This window comes from Symphalangus syndactylus, chromosome 18, assembly GCF_028878055.3.
Source record: "Symphalangus syndactylus isolate Jambi chromosome 18, NHGRI_mSymSyn1-v2.1_pri, whole genome shotgun sequence".
In the NCBI taxonomy this organism is placed as follows: domain Eukaryota; kingdom Metazoa; phylum Chordata; class Mammalia; order Primates; family Hylobatidae; genus Symphalangus; species Symphalangus syndactylus.
In genome coordinates, this window is record NC_072440.2 from 84,811,060 (window position 1) to 84,827,200 (window position 16,141).

Here is a 16,141-nt window from a genome sequence, read left to right on the forward strand (position 1 = left end):
GCTGGGATTACAGGCATGAGCCACCACGCCCAGCCTTAAAAATTTTTTTAATGCACAGTTGAGTAGTATTTAATACATTCACATTGTTGTGTACCCAGTTTCCAGAACTCTTCATCCTACAAAACTGAAACTCTATACCCATTAAATAAGTCCCCATTCTCTTTCCCCCAGCTCATGGCAAATAGCATTCTATTTTCAGTCTCTATGAATTTGATTAGTTTAGATACTTCATACTGTAAGTGGAATCATACAGTATTTTTCTTTTAGTGACTGCCTAATTTAAAAAAAGTTTTTTTGAGACGGAGTCCTGCTCTGTCGCCCAGTCTGGAGTGCAGTGGTGCCATGTTGGCTCACTGCAACCTCTGCCTCCCAGGTTCAAGTGATTCTCCTGCCTCGGCCTCCCAAGTAACTGGGATTACAGGTGCTCGCCACAACACCCAGCTAATTTTTGTATTTTTAGGTAGAGACGGGGTTTCACCATGTTGGCCAAGCTGGTCTCGAACTCCTGACCTCAAATTATCCGCCTGCCTTGGCCTCCCAAAGTGCTGGGGTTACAGGTGTGAGCTACTGTGCCCAGCCTCCATGTTGTTTTTTACAACAGATGTATCATTTACATTTCCACCAATAGTACACAAGAATTTCAGTTTCTCCACATCCTTGCTAGCAGTTGTTATTATCTGTTTTTTTTTTTTAATGGTTTCTTTTTTCTCTTTTTTTTTTTGAGACAGGGTCTTATTCTTGCTCATGCTGGAGTGCAGTGGTGCAGTGTGATAGCTCACTGCGGCCTCAACCTCTGGGCTCAAGCAGTCCTGCCACCTCAGCCTCCACATAGGTGGGACTGCAGGTGTGCACCACCATGCATGGCTAATTTTAAAAATTTTTTCGTAGAGACAGTGTCTCACTGTGTTACCCAGGCTGGTCTTGAACTCCTGAGCACAAGTGGTCCTTCCACCTCAGCCTCCCAAAATAATGAGATTAGAGACATGAGCCAACATGCCCAGCCAGTTTTGTTTTGTTTTGTGTTTTTGAGACAGAGTCTCACTCTGTTGCCCAGGCTGGAGTGCAGTGGCATGATCTCAGCTCACTGCAACCTCTGCCTCCCAGGTTCAAGTGATTCTCATGCCCCAGCCCACCACCATACCCAGCTAATTTTTGTATTTTTAGTAGACATGGGGTTTTGCCATGTTGGCCAGGCTGGTCCTGAACTCCTGACCTCGAGTGATCTGCCCCCCTCAGCCTCCCAAGGTGCTAGAATTAAGTTTTTCTTTTTTTTTTTTTTTGAGACAGAGTCTCACTCTGTCACCCAGGCTGGAGTGCAATGGCACGGTCTTGGCTCACTGTAACCTCTGCCTCCCAGGTTCAAGCGATTCTCCTGTCTGAGCTTCATGAGTTGCTGGGATTACAGGCATGCGCCACCACACCCGGCTAATTTTTTGTATTTTTAGTAGAAACGGGGTTTCAGCATGTTGGTCAGGCTGATCTCAAACTCCTGACCTCAAGTGATCCACCCGCCTTGGCCTCCCAAAGTGTTGGGATTACAGGCGTGAGCCACTGTGCCTGGTTTTACTTTTATTATTATTTTTTAATAGTTCCTATTCTAATGGGTATGAGGTAGTGAGGTGGGTGGTTGTGGTGTTTTTATGAATGTTTAATTGGAAATGGGTGGCCATTGTGTGCAGGAAAAACCTCCTAAATTGTGTCAAACTCCTGGAAAATGAAATACCATTCCAGTTGCAAGAATATCTTTTTTTTTTTAAAGACAGAGTCTCACTCTGTCACCAAGCAGGAGTGCAGTGGCACGATCTCGGCTCACTGCAACCTCCGCCTCCCGGGTTCAAGTGATTCTTCTGCCTTAGCCTCCCAAGTAGCTGGGACTACAGGCACGTGCCACCATGCCTGGATAATTTTTTTTGTATTTTTAGTAGAGATGGGGTTTCACCGTGTTGGCCAGGATGGTCTCGATCTCTTGACCTTGAGATCTGCCTGCCTCGGCCTCCCAAAGTGGTGGGATTACAGGCGGGAGTCACTGTGCCCAGCCACAAGAAGATCTTGAGCATGTGAATGATCAGAAATGATTTAGCCTATGTAGGCACTAGGCCAGGTAGTGAAATTCAGGGAAAATAATTCAGACGCTTCTGAGCTATCACTTATGAACTAAGAAACAGCTTAAAGCCATTATAGTGTGTTTCCTGAAGATGAAAGCATATGGTAAGATGAAATAGTAATTATTTTTTAAAAATTACTACTCCAGAAAGGAAAAGTTTACTAATTTTTATTACTAAAGTTTACTGTTGCTAGGTGCGGTGGCTCACACCTGTAATCCCAGCACTTTGGGAGGCTGAGGCAGGTGGATCACCTGAGGTCAGGAGTTCGAGACCAGCCTGGCCAATATGGTGAAACCCCATCTCTGCTAAAAATAAAAAATTAGGCCGGGCGCGGTGGCTCACGCCTGTAATCCCAGCACTTTGGGAGGCTGAGGCAGGTGGATCACGAGGTCAGGAGATTGAGACCATCCTGGCTAACACGGTGAAACCCCATCTCTACTAAAAATACAAAAATTAGCGGGGCGTGGTGGCAGGCGCATGTAGTCCCAGCTACTCAGGAGTTTTGAGGCAGGAGAATGGCGTGAACCCGGAAGGCGGAGCTTGCAGTGAGCCGAGATCGCGCCGCTTCACTCCAGCCTGGACGACAGAGTGAGACTCTGTCTCTAAAAAAATAAAAATAAAAAATTAGCTGGGTGTGGTGGCACGCACCTGTAGTCCTAGCTACTCGGGAGGCTGAGGCAGGAGAATCGCTTGAACCCGGGAGGTGGAGGTTGCGAGGAGCCGAGATTGCGCCACTGCACTCCAGCCTGGCGACAGAGTGAGACTCCGTCTCAAAAAAAATAAACAATTAAAAGTTAAGACGTTCCTCGCCGAGAGTCGTCGGGGTTTCCTGCTTCAACAGTGCTTGGACGGAACCCAGCTCTCGTCCCTCACCCCAGCCGGCGGGCCATAGCCAGCCTTCCGTCACCTCTACAATGCCCTTGGACTGCCCCAAGGCCCGCACCGCTGCTCCAGCGCCATGCAGCCGCCGCTGCCGCTGCCGCCGCCTCTCCTTAGTCGCCGCCATGACGACCGCGTCTACCTCGCAGGTGCGCCAGAACTACCACCAGGACTCAGAGGCCGCCATCAACCGCCAGATCAACCTGGAGCTCTATGCCTCCTCCGTTTACCTGTCCATGTCTTACTAGTTTGACCGCGATGATGTGGCTTTGAAGAACTTTGCCAAATACTTTCTTCACCAATCTCATGAGGAGAGGGAACATGCCGAGAAACTGATGAAGCTGCAGAACCAAGGAGGTGGCGGAATCTTCCTTCAGGATATCAAGAAACCAGACTGTGATGACTGGGAGAGTGGGCTGAATGCGATGGAGTGTGCATTACATTTGGAAAAAAATGTGAATCAGTCACTACTGGAACTGCACAAACTGGCCACTGACAAAAATGACCCCCATTTGTGTGACTTCATTGAGACACATTACCTGAATAAACAGGTGAAAGTCATCAAAGAATTGGGTGACCACGTGACCAACTTGCACAAGATGGGAGCACCTGAATCTGGCTTGGCAGAATATTTCTGACAAGCACACTCTGGGAGACAGTGATAATGAAAGCTAAGCCTCAGGCTAATTTCCCCATAGCCGGGGGGTGACTTTCCTTGTCACCAAGGCAGCGCATGCATGTTGGGGTTTCCTTTACCTTTTCTGTAAGTTGTACCAAGATACCCACTTAAGTTCTTTGATTTGTACTATTCCTTCAAATAAATAAATTTGGTAACCCCCCCCCCCCGCCCAAAAAAAAAATGTACTATGGGCTGGCGTAGTGGCTCATGCCTAAATCCCAGCACTTTGGCCTGCTGAGGCGGGAGGATCACCTGAGGTCGGGAGTTTGAGACCAGCCTGGGCAACATGGTGAAACCCCATGTCTACTGAAAATATAAAAATTAGCCAGGCGTGATGGTGCGCACCTGTAATCCCAGCTACTTGGGAGGCTGAGGCATGAGAATCACTTGAACCTGGGCTGCGGAGGTTGTAGTAAGCTAAGATCATGCCACTGTACTCCAGCCTGGGTGACAGGGAGACATTCTCTCTCTCAAAAAATAAATAAATAAATAAAACCAACAAAACAAAGTAATCCAGGAACAACAACATGATGAAGGGGAATGCAGCAGGACTCAGTGATGGATGGTGGAAGACAGCCAGGAAGTTAAGCATGACTCTGGTATTAAGTGTTGCCTGGGAGAGTTAAGATTCTGTTTACAGAAATAAGACCTGTAGGGAAGCTCTTGATTGTTTTTTTTGCAGACTGCTGATTTCCTGATTACATGTGTTAAGTTTGAGGTATAGAAAGAAAGAACATCCTGGCCGGGCGCGGTGGCTCACGCTGTAATCCCAGCACTTTCGGAGGCCGAGGTGGGCAGATCATGAGGTCCAGGAGATCGAGACCATCCTGGCCAATATGGTGAAACCCCATCTCTACTAAAAATACAAAAATTAGCTGGGTGTGGCGGCGCGTGCCTGTTATCCCAGCTATTCAGGAGGCTGAGGCAGGAGAATTGCTTGAACCCGAGAGGCAGAGGTTGTGATGAGCTGAGATTACGCCACTGCACTCCAGCCTGGCAACAGAGCTAGACTCTGTCTCAAAAAAAAAAAAAAAAAAGAAAAAATGAATATCCTGTAGAAACAGGCAGTCAGAGGTATAGAACTACACAGAATCCAAGAGATCTTTCAAGAAAAGTGACATGCAGCAGGAGAAACTATCAAGGGGGTAAACAGCCTATAAAATGGGAGAAAATATTCACAAAGTATACATCCAACAAAGGTCTAATATCCAAAATCTATAAGGAACCTAACAAAAAGCAAATAACCCCCTTAAAAAGTGGGCAAAGGACATGAACAGTTACTTCTCAAAAGACGTACATGTGGCCCACAAACATGAAAAAATGCTCATTTCTAATCATCAGACAAATGCGAATCAGAACCACAAAGAGATAATCTCACACCAGTCAGAACATCTTTTGTTAAAATGTCAAAGAATGAGAAACGTTGGTGAGGCTGCAGAGGAAAGCAGACACTTGTACACTGTTGGTGAAGGTGTAAATTAATTTAGGCACTGTCAGTTTGGAGATTTCTCAGAGAACTAAGAGTGGAACTACCAGGCCGGGCGCGGTGGCTCACGCTTGTAATCCCAGCACTTTGGGAGGCCGAGGCAGGCGGATCACGAGGTCAGGAGATCGAGACCACGGTGAAACCCCGTCTCTACTAAAAATACAAAAAAATTAGCCGGGCATGGTGGTGGGCGCCTGTAATCCCAGCTACTCGGAGAGGCTGAGGCAGGAGAATGGCATGAACCCGGGAGGCAGAGCTTGCAGTGAGCCGAGATTGCACCACTGCACTCCAGCCTGGGTGACAGAGCGAGACTCTGTCTCAAAAAAAAAAAAAGAGTGGAACTACCATTAGACCCAGCAATCTGATTGCTGGATATATGCCCAAAGGAAAATAAATCATTCTGCCAAAAGAACATATGTACCTGTATGTTCATTGTGGCACTATTCACAATAGCAAAAACATTGAATCAACTCATGTGCCTATCAGGGGTGGACTGGAAAAGAAAAGAAAATATGGTACATAGCTATCATGGAATACTATACACCCATTAAAAATAATGAAATAATGTCTTTGCAACAACATGAATGTAGCTGGAGGGCATTATCCTAAGCGAACTAACACAAACAGAAAACCAAATACTGCATGTTCTCACTTGTAAGTGGGAGCTGAACATCAAGTACACATGGATATAAAGATGGCAACAATAGACACTGGGGTCTACTAGAGGTGGTGGCGCAGCAGGGTGGGAGTGGGGGTTGTGTGGCAGAGGAACAGCTGAAAAACTACCTATTTGATACTACACCCACCACCTGGGAAACGGGTTCAGTCATACCCCAAACCTCAGCATTACACAGTATACCTTTCTAACAAACTTAACACATGTACTCTGTAATTCTAAAATAAACACTGAAAAATAAAAAAAAAAAACTGACATGGTTTGTACTGTTTAATCTGACATAATAGCTAGGGGAAATAAGTCTGCAGAATGGCTATTTGGGGATGTTGTTGTTGTTGAGATGAGGTCTCACTATGTTGCCCAGGCTGGTCTTGAACTCCTGACCTCAAGCAATCTTCCTGCCTTGACCTCCCAAAATGTTGAGATTACATGCATGAGCCACTGCCAAAATGGCTATTTGAATTGCTGTTAAGGTTATTACATTCTCTGTGAAGTAAGATCTTGAAGGAGAAGGATTTGAGATCAGGAGTTTAAGAAAAAATGTTAATCCAGGAAGAGAGGATAATTTCTCTGTTTGGCCAGGCGCAGTGGCTCACGCCTGTAATCCCAGCATTTTGGGAGGCCGAGGTGGGCAGATCACTTGAGCTCAGGAGTTTGAGACAAGCCTGGGCAACATGGTGAAACCCCGTCTCTACTGAAAATACAAAAATTGGCTGGGCATGGTGGCAGGTGCCTACTGTAATTTCAGCTACTCGGGAGACTGAGGCAGGAGAATTGCTTGAACCTGGGAGGTGGAGGTTATGGTGAGCCTAGATCGCGCCACTGCACTCCAGCCTGGGAGACTCCATCTCAAAAAAAAAAAAAAAAAAAAAAGATGCTGAAATGAAGTAATGACCATAGTCAATGTGATCCTATAACTTTGTTTTCTTTTAGAGAAGGAGTCTCCCTCTGTCACCCAGGCTGGAGTGCAGTGGTGCATCATAGCTTTCTGCAGCCGCCACCTCCTGGGCTCAGGTGGTCCTCTTGCCTCAGTGTTCCGAGTAGTTAGGACTGACTGCAGGTGCATGCTGCTATGCCTGGCTAATTTTAAAATTTTTTTGTAGAGGCGGGGTCTTGCTATGTTGCCTAGGCTGGTCTCCAACTCCTCATCTCAATCAGTTCTGCCTACCTTCCCAGAGCGCTGGGATTACAGGTGTGAGCCATCGCACCCAGCCAATCTCATAACATTTTATGACTAGCAAACTTAGTAGTTCTGATTCAGGCATAAATCAGTTGGTGGGGTTATACAAGGTTGGGTGAGTTTTTCTAGATTACTAAGAGACCATGTTGAAATACTTGGCTCTGTCTCAGTAAGGGATAGAGAGAAGCAAAGGTATGGGTAAAGGTTATGAGCAAACATGTAAAGGGGGCAAATTAAAGTGTTTAGGGAAGGTGAAGCAGTTACAAATCATAATATAGATCCCAAGCCTCACCAAGAAGTGAAGGAGAGGGTAATTGTGCAGTAGTTCTCGGGACTGAGACCTCAAGGTGTAAGATGAATCTTTATTGTGGGTGGTCCTCTTTGAGAAAAAGAACAAAAAAGAAAAATGTGAAATGCGTGCTAAATTTCAGAGCAGAATATACATATATGTGTATGTGTGTGTGTGTATATATATATATGTAGCAAATTCCAGTTTACAAAGGGCTTTTACGTGTTTTGCATCATTATCAACAGTTCTGTGATGATGTGGGTGTGGTGGATATTGTAATTCCACATCACAGAGGATAAAATTGAGGCACACCATAAGGTAGCTGACCAGAGATCATGCACTATATGGTAGAATGGCAACTTGAGGCCAGTTCTTAGGTGTGTTTGTTGTCCTTATTCAGAATGGAACAATGTGGTTTATCGTACAAAAATTTAAAAATGAATGTCGAAAAGTAGAAATTATTACCCAAATCTCACCCTCTGTGGTTGTTTGCTATGTGATCTTCCAGACTCACATATACATGTAGATACTTTTTTTTTTTTTTTTTTTTGAGACGGAGTCTTGCTCTGTGGCCCAGGCTGGAGTGCGGTGGCACAATCTTGGCTCACTGCAGGCTCTGCCTCCTGGGTTCACGCCATTCTCCTGCCTCAGCCTCCCAAGTAGCTGGGACTACAGGCACCTGCCACCACCTCCAGCTAATTTTTTGTATTTTTAGTAGAGAAGGAGTTTCACCATGTTAGCCAGGATGGTCTCGATCTTCTGACCTCGTGATCCGCCCGCCTGGGCCTCCCAAAGTGCTGGGATTACAGGTGTGAGCCACTGCGGCCGTCCTCACATGTAGATACTTTTTTAACTTTTTGCTTTTAACCACTTAAGATATTGTGAACTCATTTCCAGATTAACATATATTTGCTTTTAACAGCTACATGTATTCCACTAGAGTTATGTACCATTTGTAATCTATTCCTGGAAATTTAGATGGTTACAACTGTTTTTTTAATTTTATTTAATTAATTAATTAATTTATTTATTTAGAGATGGAGTCTGACTCTGTCGCCCAGGCTGGAGCGCAGTGGTGTGATCTTGGCTCACTGCAACCTCCACCTCCCGGGTTCAAGTGATTGTCTTGCCTCACCCTTCCAAGTAGCTGGGACTACAGGCGCACACCACTACGCCTGGCTAATTTTTGTATTTTTAGTAGAGACGGGGTTTCACCATGTTGGCCAGGATGGTATCGATCTCTTGACTTCGTGATCTGCCCAACTCGGCCTCCCAAAGTGCTGGGATTACAGGCGTGAGCCACCACACCCGGCCTCAACTGTTTTTTATTATAAATAATGCTGTAGGCCGGGTGCGGTGACTCACTTATGTAATCCCAGCACTTTGGGAGACCAAGGCAGGTGGATCACGAGGTCAGGAGATCGAGACCATCCTGGCTAACATGGTGAAACCCCGTCTCTACTAAAAATACAAAAAATTAGCCGGGCGTGGTAGTGGGCGCCTGTAGTCCCGGCTACTCGGGAGGCTGAGGCAGAAGAATGTCGTGAACCTGGGAGGCGGAGCTTGCAGTGAGCAGAGATCACGCCACTGCACTCCAGCCTGGGCAACAGAGCGAGATTCTGTCTCAAAAAATAATAATAATAAAAAATAAATAAATAAATAAAGCTGTATACAGCCTGGCCAACACTTTGGGAGGCTGAGGCAGGCAGATCACGGCAGATCACAAGGTCAGGAGTTTGAGACCAGCCTAACATGGTGAAACCCCATCTCTACTAAAAATACAAAAGTTAGCCAGGTATGGTGGCACGTGCCTGTAATCTCAGCTATTCAACAGGCGGAGGCAGGAGAATCGCTTCAACCCAGGAGGCGGAGGTTGCAGTGAGCCAAGATCGTGCCACTGCACTCCAGCCTGGGTGACAGGGTGAGACTCTGTCTCAAAAAAAAAAAAAAAAAATCCTTTATTCTGGTTTTCCCGTAGCTTCCACAGATCCAAAAGGGTCAGGTTTATTCCCAGCAGCCAAATATTCTGCCATCTGGACTGAGATATCTCCTAGGTTGAGGTTATTATAGAAGTAGTAACCTGATTCTTTCTTCCTTTTCTCCTTCCCCTTTCCTCCTTTGCCTCCCTCCTCTTTTCTTTCTCTGTATTTATTTTATCATTCCTTCTTCCATTCTTATTTCTAGGCCATATAGGCCAGCCAGGGAAAGGTTAGTAAGGTGTGGCATTGATCCCTGTGACCTGAGGAATATTCTTTGACTTTGAGACATGCCGATTATGCTCTTCTTTTCCTAGGATGCTCACAACTGTATTCCTGAGCTGGACAGTGAGACAGCCATGTTTTCTGTCTACGATGGACATGGAGGTAACTTTAACAGATCATACTGGTAACATTAATAGGACCCCAATTCCAGAGGTTCCAGGGCAAGAACAGTTCCCTTGTTCATTTACTTTCCAGAGTCTGGCCCTCATTATCATTTCCTGCCTGGTGCTGTTTTTCTGTATTCTGTCATTCTTTTTTCCCAGTAGGTACTGTATTGGTTTATAATCTCACCAGGACTTGTTTTAATCCAAAGAGCCTCTTTATCTTTTTTTATTTTTATTTTTAAAAATTTTTAGACCAGGCGCGGTAGCTCACGCCTATAATCCCAGCATGGTGGATCACGAGGTCAGGAGTTCGAGACCAGCCTGACCAATATGGTGAAACCCCATCTCTACTAAAAATACAAAAATTAGCTGGGCATAGTGGCGTGCGCCTGTGGTCCCAGCTGCTCGGGAGGCTGAGGCAGGAGAATCGCTTGAACCTGGGAGGTGGAGGTTGCAGTGAGCCAAGACCATGCCACTGCACTCCAGCCTGGGCAACAGAGCAAGACTGTCTTAAAAAAAAAAAAAAAATGTGTACCCAGATAAGCTGATTCTTTATCTTCACTGGAGAACTAAGTATACAGGTGAGAAAAGACGAGATATTTATACCCAAGAGAATTGATGGTGAAATCCATTTTTTTGGATCAGAACTTCCCCAAACAGTGTCCTTCAAATAGGGTTCAAGGGTGCTAAGATATTTATCCCCTCAACCCTTGGGGTTCACTCCAGTATGGCATATAAATATTCTATCACTTTCTGTGTGTGGGGAGCAGTGTTCCAGGTGACCTTCCTTCCTTTCCTTCTAGGGGAGGAAGTTGCCTTGTACTGTGCCAAATATCTTCCTGATATCATCAAAGATCAGAAGGCCTACAAGGAAGGCAAGCTACAGAAGGTCTGTCTGCTTACACTGCCCATTCCTCGCTTGTGTAGGCTTTTCGCTTGTTCTCTAGCCCTTGGGCTTTTCCTTTCTTTTTGTCCTGTAGCTGCTGCTGCTTATTTACTGTTGAAGAATTCTGTTCCGAAAACGAGCTTATTGGCCGCCTTTTAGACTTGCCTTATTATTCCTAGGCCTCTGAACTGTTTTTATCTGTGAGTGTCTCTTAGTGTGGTGGCTCACACTCTAATTTGTATTCCATCCTTGTGCTCAGGATTGTATATAGGGAGTTCATTTTGTACCAGTCTTAGACTCTTTTGCTTATATTCAGGCTTTAGAAGATGCCTTCTTGGCTATTGATGCCAAACTGACCACTGAGGAAGTCATTAAAGAGCTGGCACAGATTGCAGGGCGACCCACTGAGGATGAAGATGAAAAAGAAAAAGTAGCTGATGAAGATGATGGTGAGTGTGGCATCCCTTGTTTGAGGGGAAATCAGCCTTTTAAGAAATATTCTTTAATATTACTTATCAATTCTAAGATAGGATGGCTTTCTAGGGACCTGGGGAGTCCTTATGTTAAAGAAACCTATGGTGTTCTCCTGCATTGTATGTGGTTATGAAAAGGAGAGAGAGATGGCCGGGCGCGGTGGCTCACGCTTGTAATCCCAGCACTTTGGGAGGCCGAGGTGGGTGGATCATGAGGCCAGGAGATCGAGACCACGGTGAAACCCCGTCTCTACTAAAAATACAAAAAAAAATTAGCCAGGCGTCGTGGCGGGCGCCTGTAGTCCCAGCTACTCGGAGAGGCTGAGGCAGGAGAATGGCGTGAACCCAGGAGGCGGAGCTTGCAGTGAGCCAAGATCACGCCACTGCACTCCAGCCTGGGCGACAGAGCGAGACTCCGTCTCAAAAAAAAAAAAAAAAGGAGGGAGAGAATTATCTTCATTGAGTGGCATCTGAGCTGTAAGCATTGTATATATTGTATATACATTATCTTTTGTCATTGTGATGGGGTCTTCCTGGTTCCTGCTGGTATTTATGTGCTTTTTTTTCCCCTCAAGACTGGAGCAGTTATTAGCTCCAGTAGCCAGTCATTAAGCCTAAATCCTAATTCACAATAGCATTGTGGGCTTCCTGGATCCTCAGCCAGAATAGGGTTTTTACAACTTAACAATAACAAATGAGACCTCAGAGGGGAAGTATAGTAACTAGTGTTGTTTTGATTAAGAAGGGGATGAAACACAAAAACCAAAAGAAGTCTGTGGAGGAGGAGGAGCTAGGGCGTGTTCTTCTGAGACTTGAGTGAGAGGAACCTTAGGAGTGGGAGGTTGTGGGGAAGTTAGAGGCTGCAAGGGCTGTTGAGGTAGTGAGAGGGACGGATCCCATGAGGAGTCTGGCATGGGGGCTCTGATTTAGCCTCTTCCCTGCAGTGGACAATGAGGAGGCTGCACTGCTGCATGAAGAGGCTACCATGACTATTGAAGAGCTGCTGACACGCTACGGGCAGAACTGTCACAAGGGCCCTCCCCACAGCAAATCTGGAGCTGGGACAGGCGAGGAACCAGGGTCCCAGGGCCTCAATGGGGAGGCAGGACCTGAGGACTCAACTAGGGAAACTCCTTCACAGGAAAATGGCCCTACAGCCAAGGCCTACACAGGCTTTTCCTCCAACTCGGAACGTGGGACTGAGGCAGGCCAAGTTGGTGAGCCTGGCATTCCCACTGGTGAGGCTGGGCCTTCCTGCTCTTCAGCCTCTGACAAGCTGCCTCGAGTTGCTAAGTCCAAGTTCTTTGAGGACAGTGAGGATGAGTCAGATGAGGCGGAGGAGGAAGAGGAAGACAGTGAGGTAAGGGCCTGTGAGGGCAGGCAGATGCTGAAGTTGCAGAGAGGTCCTATATGGTTGCCGTTTGTAGTTTTCAACTCTCTTTCCTTCTCCTATTTTGACATCATCCCCCAAGACCCACTGTATTCTAAGCTTTAGCTTTGAATTCGTTGAGCTCCATCATCGCAGGTACCATTTGCCTTCTTACCTCTTCCTTTGTTGGTACTATAACAAGCAGATCTAATTCTGGCTTTTCAGAGTCTGTCTCCTAGAGAGAGAACAAGGAGATAGTTGTTACCTTGGCTAGTTGACTGTTTTCTTCTCTGGAAAATTTATTTTCTGGCCACAGTGCCTGAAAGATACTTTTGGCTGGCAGCCCTTGCCTTGTCCTGGGCTTTTTGCTAGTGACTGCTAAGCCCAGTTCAGGATGTCAGTTGTACTCATGCTAGCCCTTTCCATCCCCCCAATTTTCATGACCATATACTTATATCTTTCAGAGTTTTGAGGACCTGTGTTCAGTCAGGGCCTCTTGATTCTGAGTATGAGCTGTGGGGAGGGAGGGTATCATCCCAGTTTCAGCAGTCTGGGATCCTCCCCATGGCAGGAATGCAGCGAGGAAGAGGATGGCTACAGCAGTGAGGAGGCAGAGAATGAGGAAGATGAGGATGACACCGAGGAGGCTGAAGAGGACGATGAAGAAGAAGAAGAAGAGATGATGGTGCCAGGGATGGAAGGCAAAGAGGAGGTGTGTGGGGAAGGGGAGCAATGAGTCTTGAAAAGCCACAAGGCAGGTGTGAGTCCCCTAATTTTGATTTTGAGACAGAGGATCACCCTGATACTTTAGGATGGAAGTAATAGTCATGGGGATTTATTCTGCAAGGGGAATGAGATGGTAAGCCTTTGGGGTCGAGTTATCTAAAAACAAGGGAGAGGGAGTGTGCTGCTGTCTCTAGAAAGATGCAATCTGTGCTTCTCCTGTTTGTTAAAGCTCTTTTGGGGGTCCCAGTGAAAGCAAGCATAGGTGAACGGTCAGGAGCACATCAGTGAGGAACGCATGTTCAGAAGCTCCCATGATGCTCCCTTTCTTCCTCTTAAGCCTGGCTCTGACAGTGGTACAACAGCGGTGGTGGCCCTGATACGAGGGAAGCAGTTGATTGTAGCCAACGCAGGAGACTCTCGCTGTGTGGTATCTGAGGCTGGCAAAGCTTTAGACATGTCCTATGATCACAAACCAGAGGATGAAGTAGAACTAGCACGCATCAAGAATGCTGGTGGCAAGGTCACCATGGATGGGCGAGTCAACGGGGGCCTCAACCTCTCCAGAGCCATTGGTAAGGGCTAAGAAACTGGGAAAGACTTCTAGGGTCTTTCTCTCTGTCCCAGACTACCTAGTAGCAAACTTTGATCTTCCTAGTGCTTGTGCCTTTCAAAGCACTTTAATATCTACTACCTCTGTTCTTATATTCCTGTGAAATAACTAAGATAGGTATAGGTATCATTATACATAGGTATCATTATACCCATCTCATGTAACATTTGAATGATGAAAAAGACCGGTGAGTGCCGGGCGCGGTGGCTCACGCCTGTAATCCCAGCACTTTGGGAGGCCGAGGCGGGTGGATTGCCTGAGGTCAGGAGTTCAAGGCCAGCCTGGCCAACATGGTGAAACCCCCATCTCTACTAAAAAAAAAAAAAAAAAAAAAATACAAAAATTAGCTGGGCATGGTGGCGCAAGCCTGCAATCCCAGCTACTTGGGAGGCTGAGGCAGGAGAACCGCTTGAATCCGGGAGGCGGAGGTTGTAGTGAGCCGAGATCGTGCCATTACACTCCAGCCTGGGGTACAAGAGCGAAACTCCGTCACAAAAAAAAAAAAAAAAAAAAAAAAAGATTTAAAAGAAAAAGACCAGTGAGTGACTTTCTTAAGGTTCAGCAGTCTGGTGGCAGGGTTGAAACTAGAAAAAATAGGACTTAGGACTCAGTTCTCCATTCCGCTAGATTATGGAACTTTGTAAAGAAGGGAAATGAATGGCAAGGTTTGATCTGCCACAAACACAAGTCTGTGGGAAGTATCCAAACTGCTCATCAACCAACCATTCCTTTACTCCAGGGGACCACTTCTATAAGAGAAACAAGAACCTGCCACCTGAGGAACAGATGATTTCAGCCCTTCCTGACATCAAGGTGCTGACTCTCACTGACGACCATGAATTCATGGTCATTGCCTGTGATGGCATCTGGTGAGCACTGGCAGAATGCCCTAAATTCCCCTTTCTGCAGCATGTCTTCTCTTATAGGGCTCAGGGCACCTCTAGGGTTAGAGCCTAGGCAGACCTAGACCTCTTGGTGAGTGAAGAGCACCCAGACTAAGGCAGAGCTGAGAATTTCTGTAGTTATTTACACTGGCCTGGGCCACCACCTCTGTCCATACTCCTCTACTCTGCCTTAGTGAGACTGGAAGATTCTGACTGTTGTTCTCAACCCCAGGAATGTGATGAGCAGCCAGGAAGTTGTAGATTTCATTCAATCAAAGATCGGCCAGCGTGATGAAAATGGGGAGCTTCGGCTATTGTCATCCATTGTGGAAGAGGTGAGTACCAGGGTGGAGAAGAGAGGGTGTCTGGTCTGCACAGCCATGGTTTACTCTTTTCATCTGAGCTAAGTCGGCAATCTGGGAGCATTATCATTAATTGCTGACAGAAGCTAAACCCCGACTACAAAGTTCCACCTTCTCTCATTTCCCTGACTTAGCCTTATGTCTTATGTACTAGCAGGTGGGCCGTTCTGTGATACCTCTTGCCCATTCCTCTCCTACCACCCTGACTCAGCAAGCCAGCCCTCTAGGTTCCCAGCAAGGTGTTCAAACCCTGTGGCTGAACTACCCCCATCCCTTTTTTAGCTGCTGGATCAGTGCCTGGCACCAGACACTTCGGGGGATGGTACAGGGTGTGACAACATGACCTGCATCATCATTTGCTTCAAGCCCCGAAACACAGCAGAGCTCCAGCCAGAGAGTGGCAAGCGAAAACTAGAGGAGGTGCTCTCTACTGAGGGGGCTGAAGAAAATGGCAGCAGCGACAAGAAGAAGAAGGCCAAGCGGGACTAGCAGTCATCCAGACCCCTGCCCACCTAGACTGTTTTCTGAGCCCTCCGGACCTGAGACTGAGTTTTGTCTTTTTCCTTTAGCCTTAGCAGTGGGTATGAGGTGTGCAGGGGGAGCTGGGTGGCTTTACTCCGCCCATTCCAAAGAGGGCTCTCCTTCCACACTGCAGCCGGGAGCCTCTGCTGTCCTCCCCAGCCGCCTCTTTGCTCCTCGGGCTCATCACCGGTTCTGTGCCTGTGCTCTGTTTTGTTGGAGGGAAGGACTGGCGGTTCTGGTTTTTACTCTGTGAACACTTTATTTAAGGACATTCTTTTTTATTGGCGGCTCCATGGCCCTCGGCCGCTTGCACCCGCTCTCTGTTGTACACTTTCAATCAACACTTTTTCAGACTAAAGGCCAAAACATAATCGTACGCATCGTGTCCTTTTTTTTCTGCTGCCGTGGCCCCCCACTTGGATCCATCTGTAGCATCTGGCGAGCCCCCATGTGAGTGTGTGCGTGTGCTCGTGTGTGTCCTGCGCGTGTATGGGGAGCCCAGAGCAAGCTGCTGACAGGTCGGCCTGGCGGGCGTCGCGGCTGCCCCTCGCCCCCTCCTGGAGCCAGAAATGATCTAGTTCCCCAAGGGACAGGTCGGGACCGGTCTGGCTGGCCTGAAGCTTGGAGTCGGGCAGGAAGCCTCCTGCGCG

The 16,141-nt window shown here is 46.9% G+C and overlaps 1 protein-coding gene and 1 pseudogene across 3 annotated transcripts in view; both read left to right on the plus strand.

The window, feature by feature from the left end:
- PPM1G (protein phosphatase, Mg2+/Mn2+ dependent 1G) overlaps window positions 1-15,867 on the plus strand; it is a 29,903-nt gene extending 14,036 nt beyond the window's left edge. The window contains exons 2-11 of one of the 3 annotated variants that reach the window (XM_063623859.1): window positions 9,588-9,657; window positions 10,463-10,548; window positions 10,862-10,994; window positions 11,963-12,085; window positions 12,284-12,378; window positions 12,959-13,099; window positions 13,451-13,685; window positions 14,463-14,592; window positions 14,840-14,942; window positions 15,252-15,867. In XM_063623859.1, coding sequence (XP_063479929.1) covers window positions 9,588-9,657; window positions 10,463-10,548; window positions 10,862-10,994; window positions 11,963-12,085; window positions 12,284-12,378; window positions 12,959-13,099; window positions 13,451-13,685; window positions 14,463-14,592; window positions 14,840-14,942; window positions 15,252-15,458 — 1,323 coding nt within the window. In that variant the 3' untranslated portion in view covers window positions 15,459-15,867. Of the gene's footprint in view, window positions 1-9,587; window positions 9,658-10,462; window positions 10,549-10,861; window positions 10,995-11,962; window positions 12,379-12,958; window positions 13,100-13,450; window positions 13,686-14,462; window positions 14,593-14,839; window positions 14,943-15,251 lie in introns of all 3 variants that reach the window. The other 2 variants (XM_055252196.2, XM_063623860.1) reach the window with 2 other exon arrangements.
- On the plus strand, window positions 3,005-3,703 carry LOC129467640 (ferritin heavy chain-like; annotated as a pseudogene).
- Window positions 15,868-16,141: the final 274 nt, after the last annotated feature.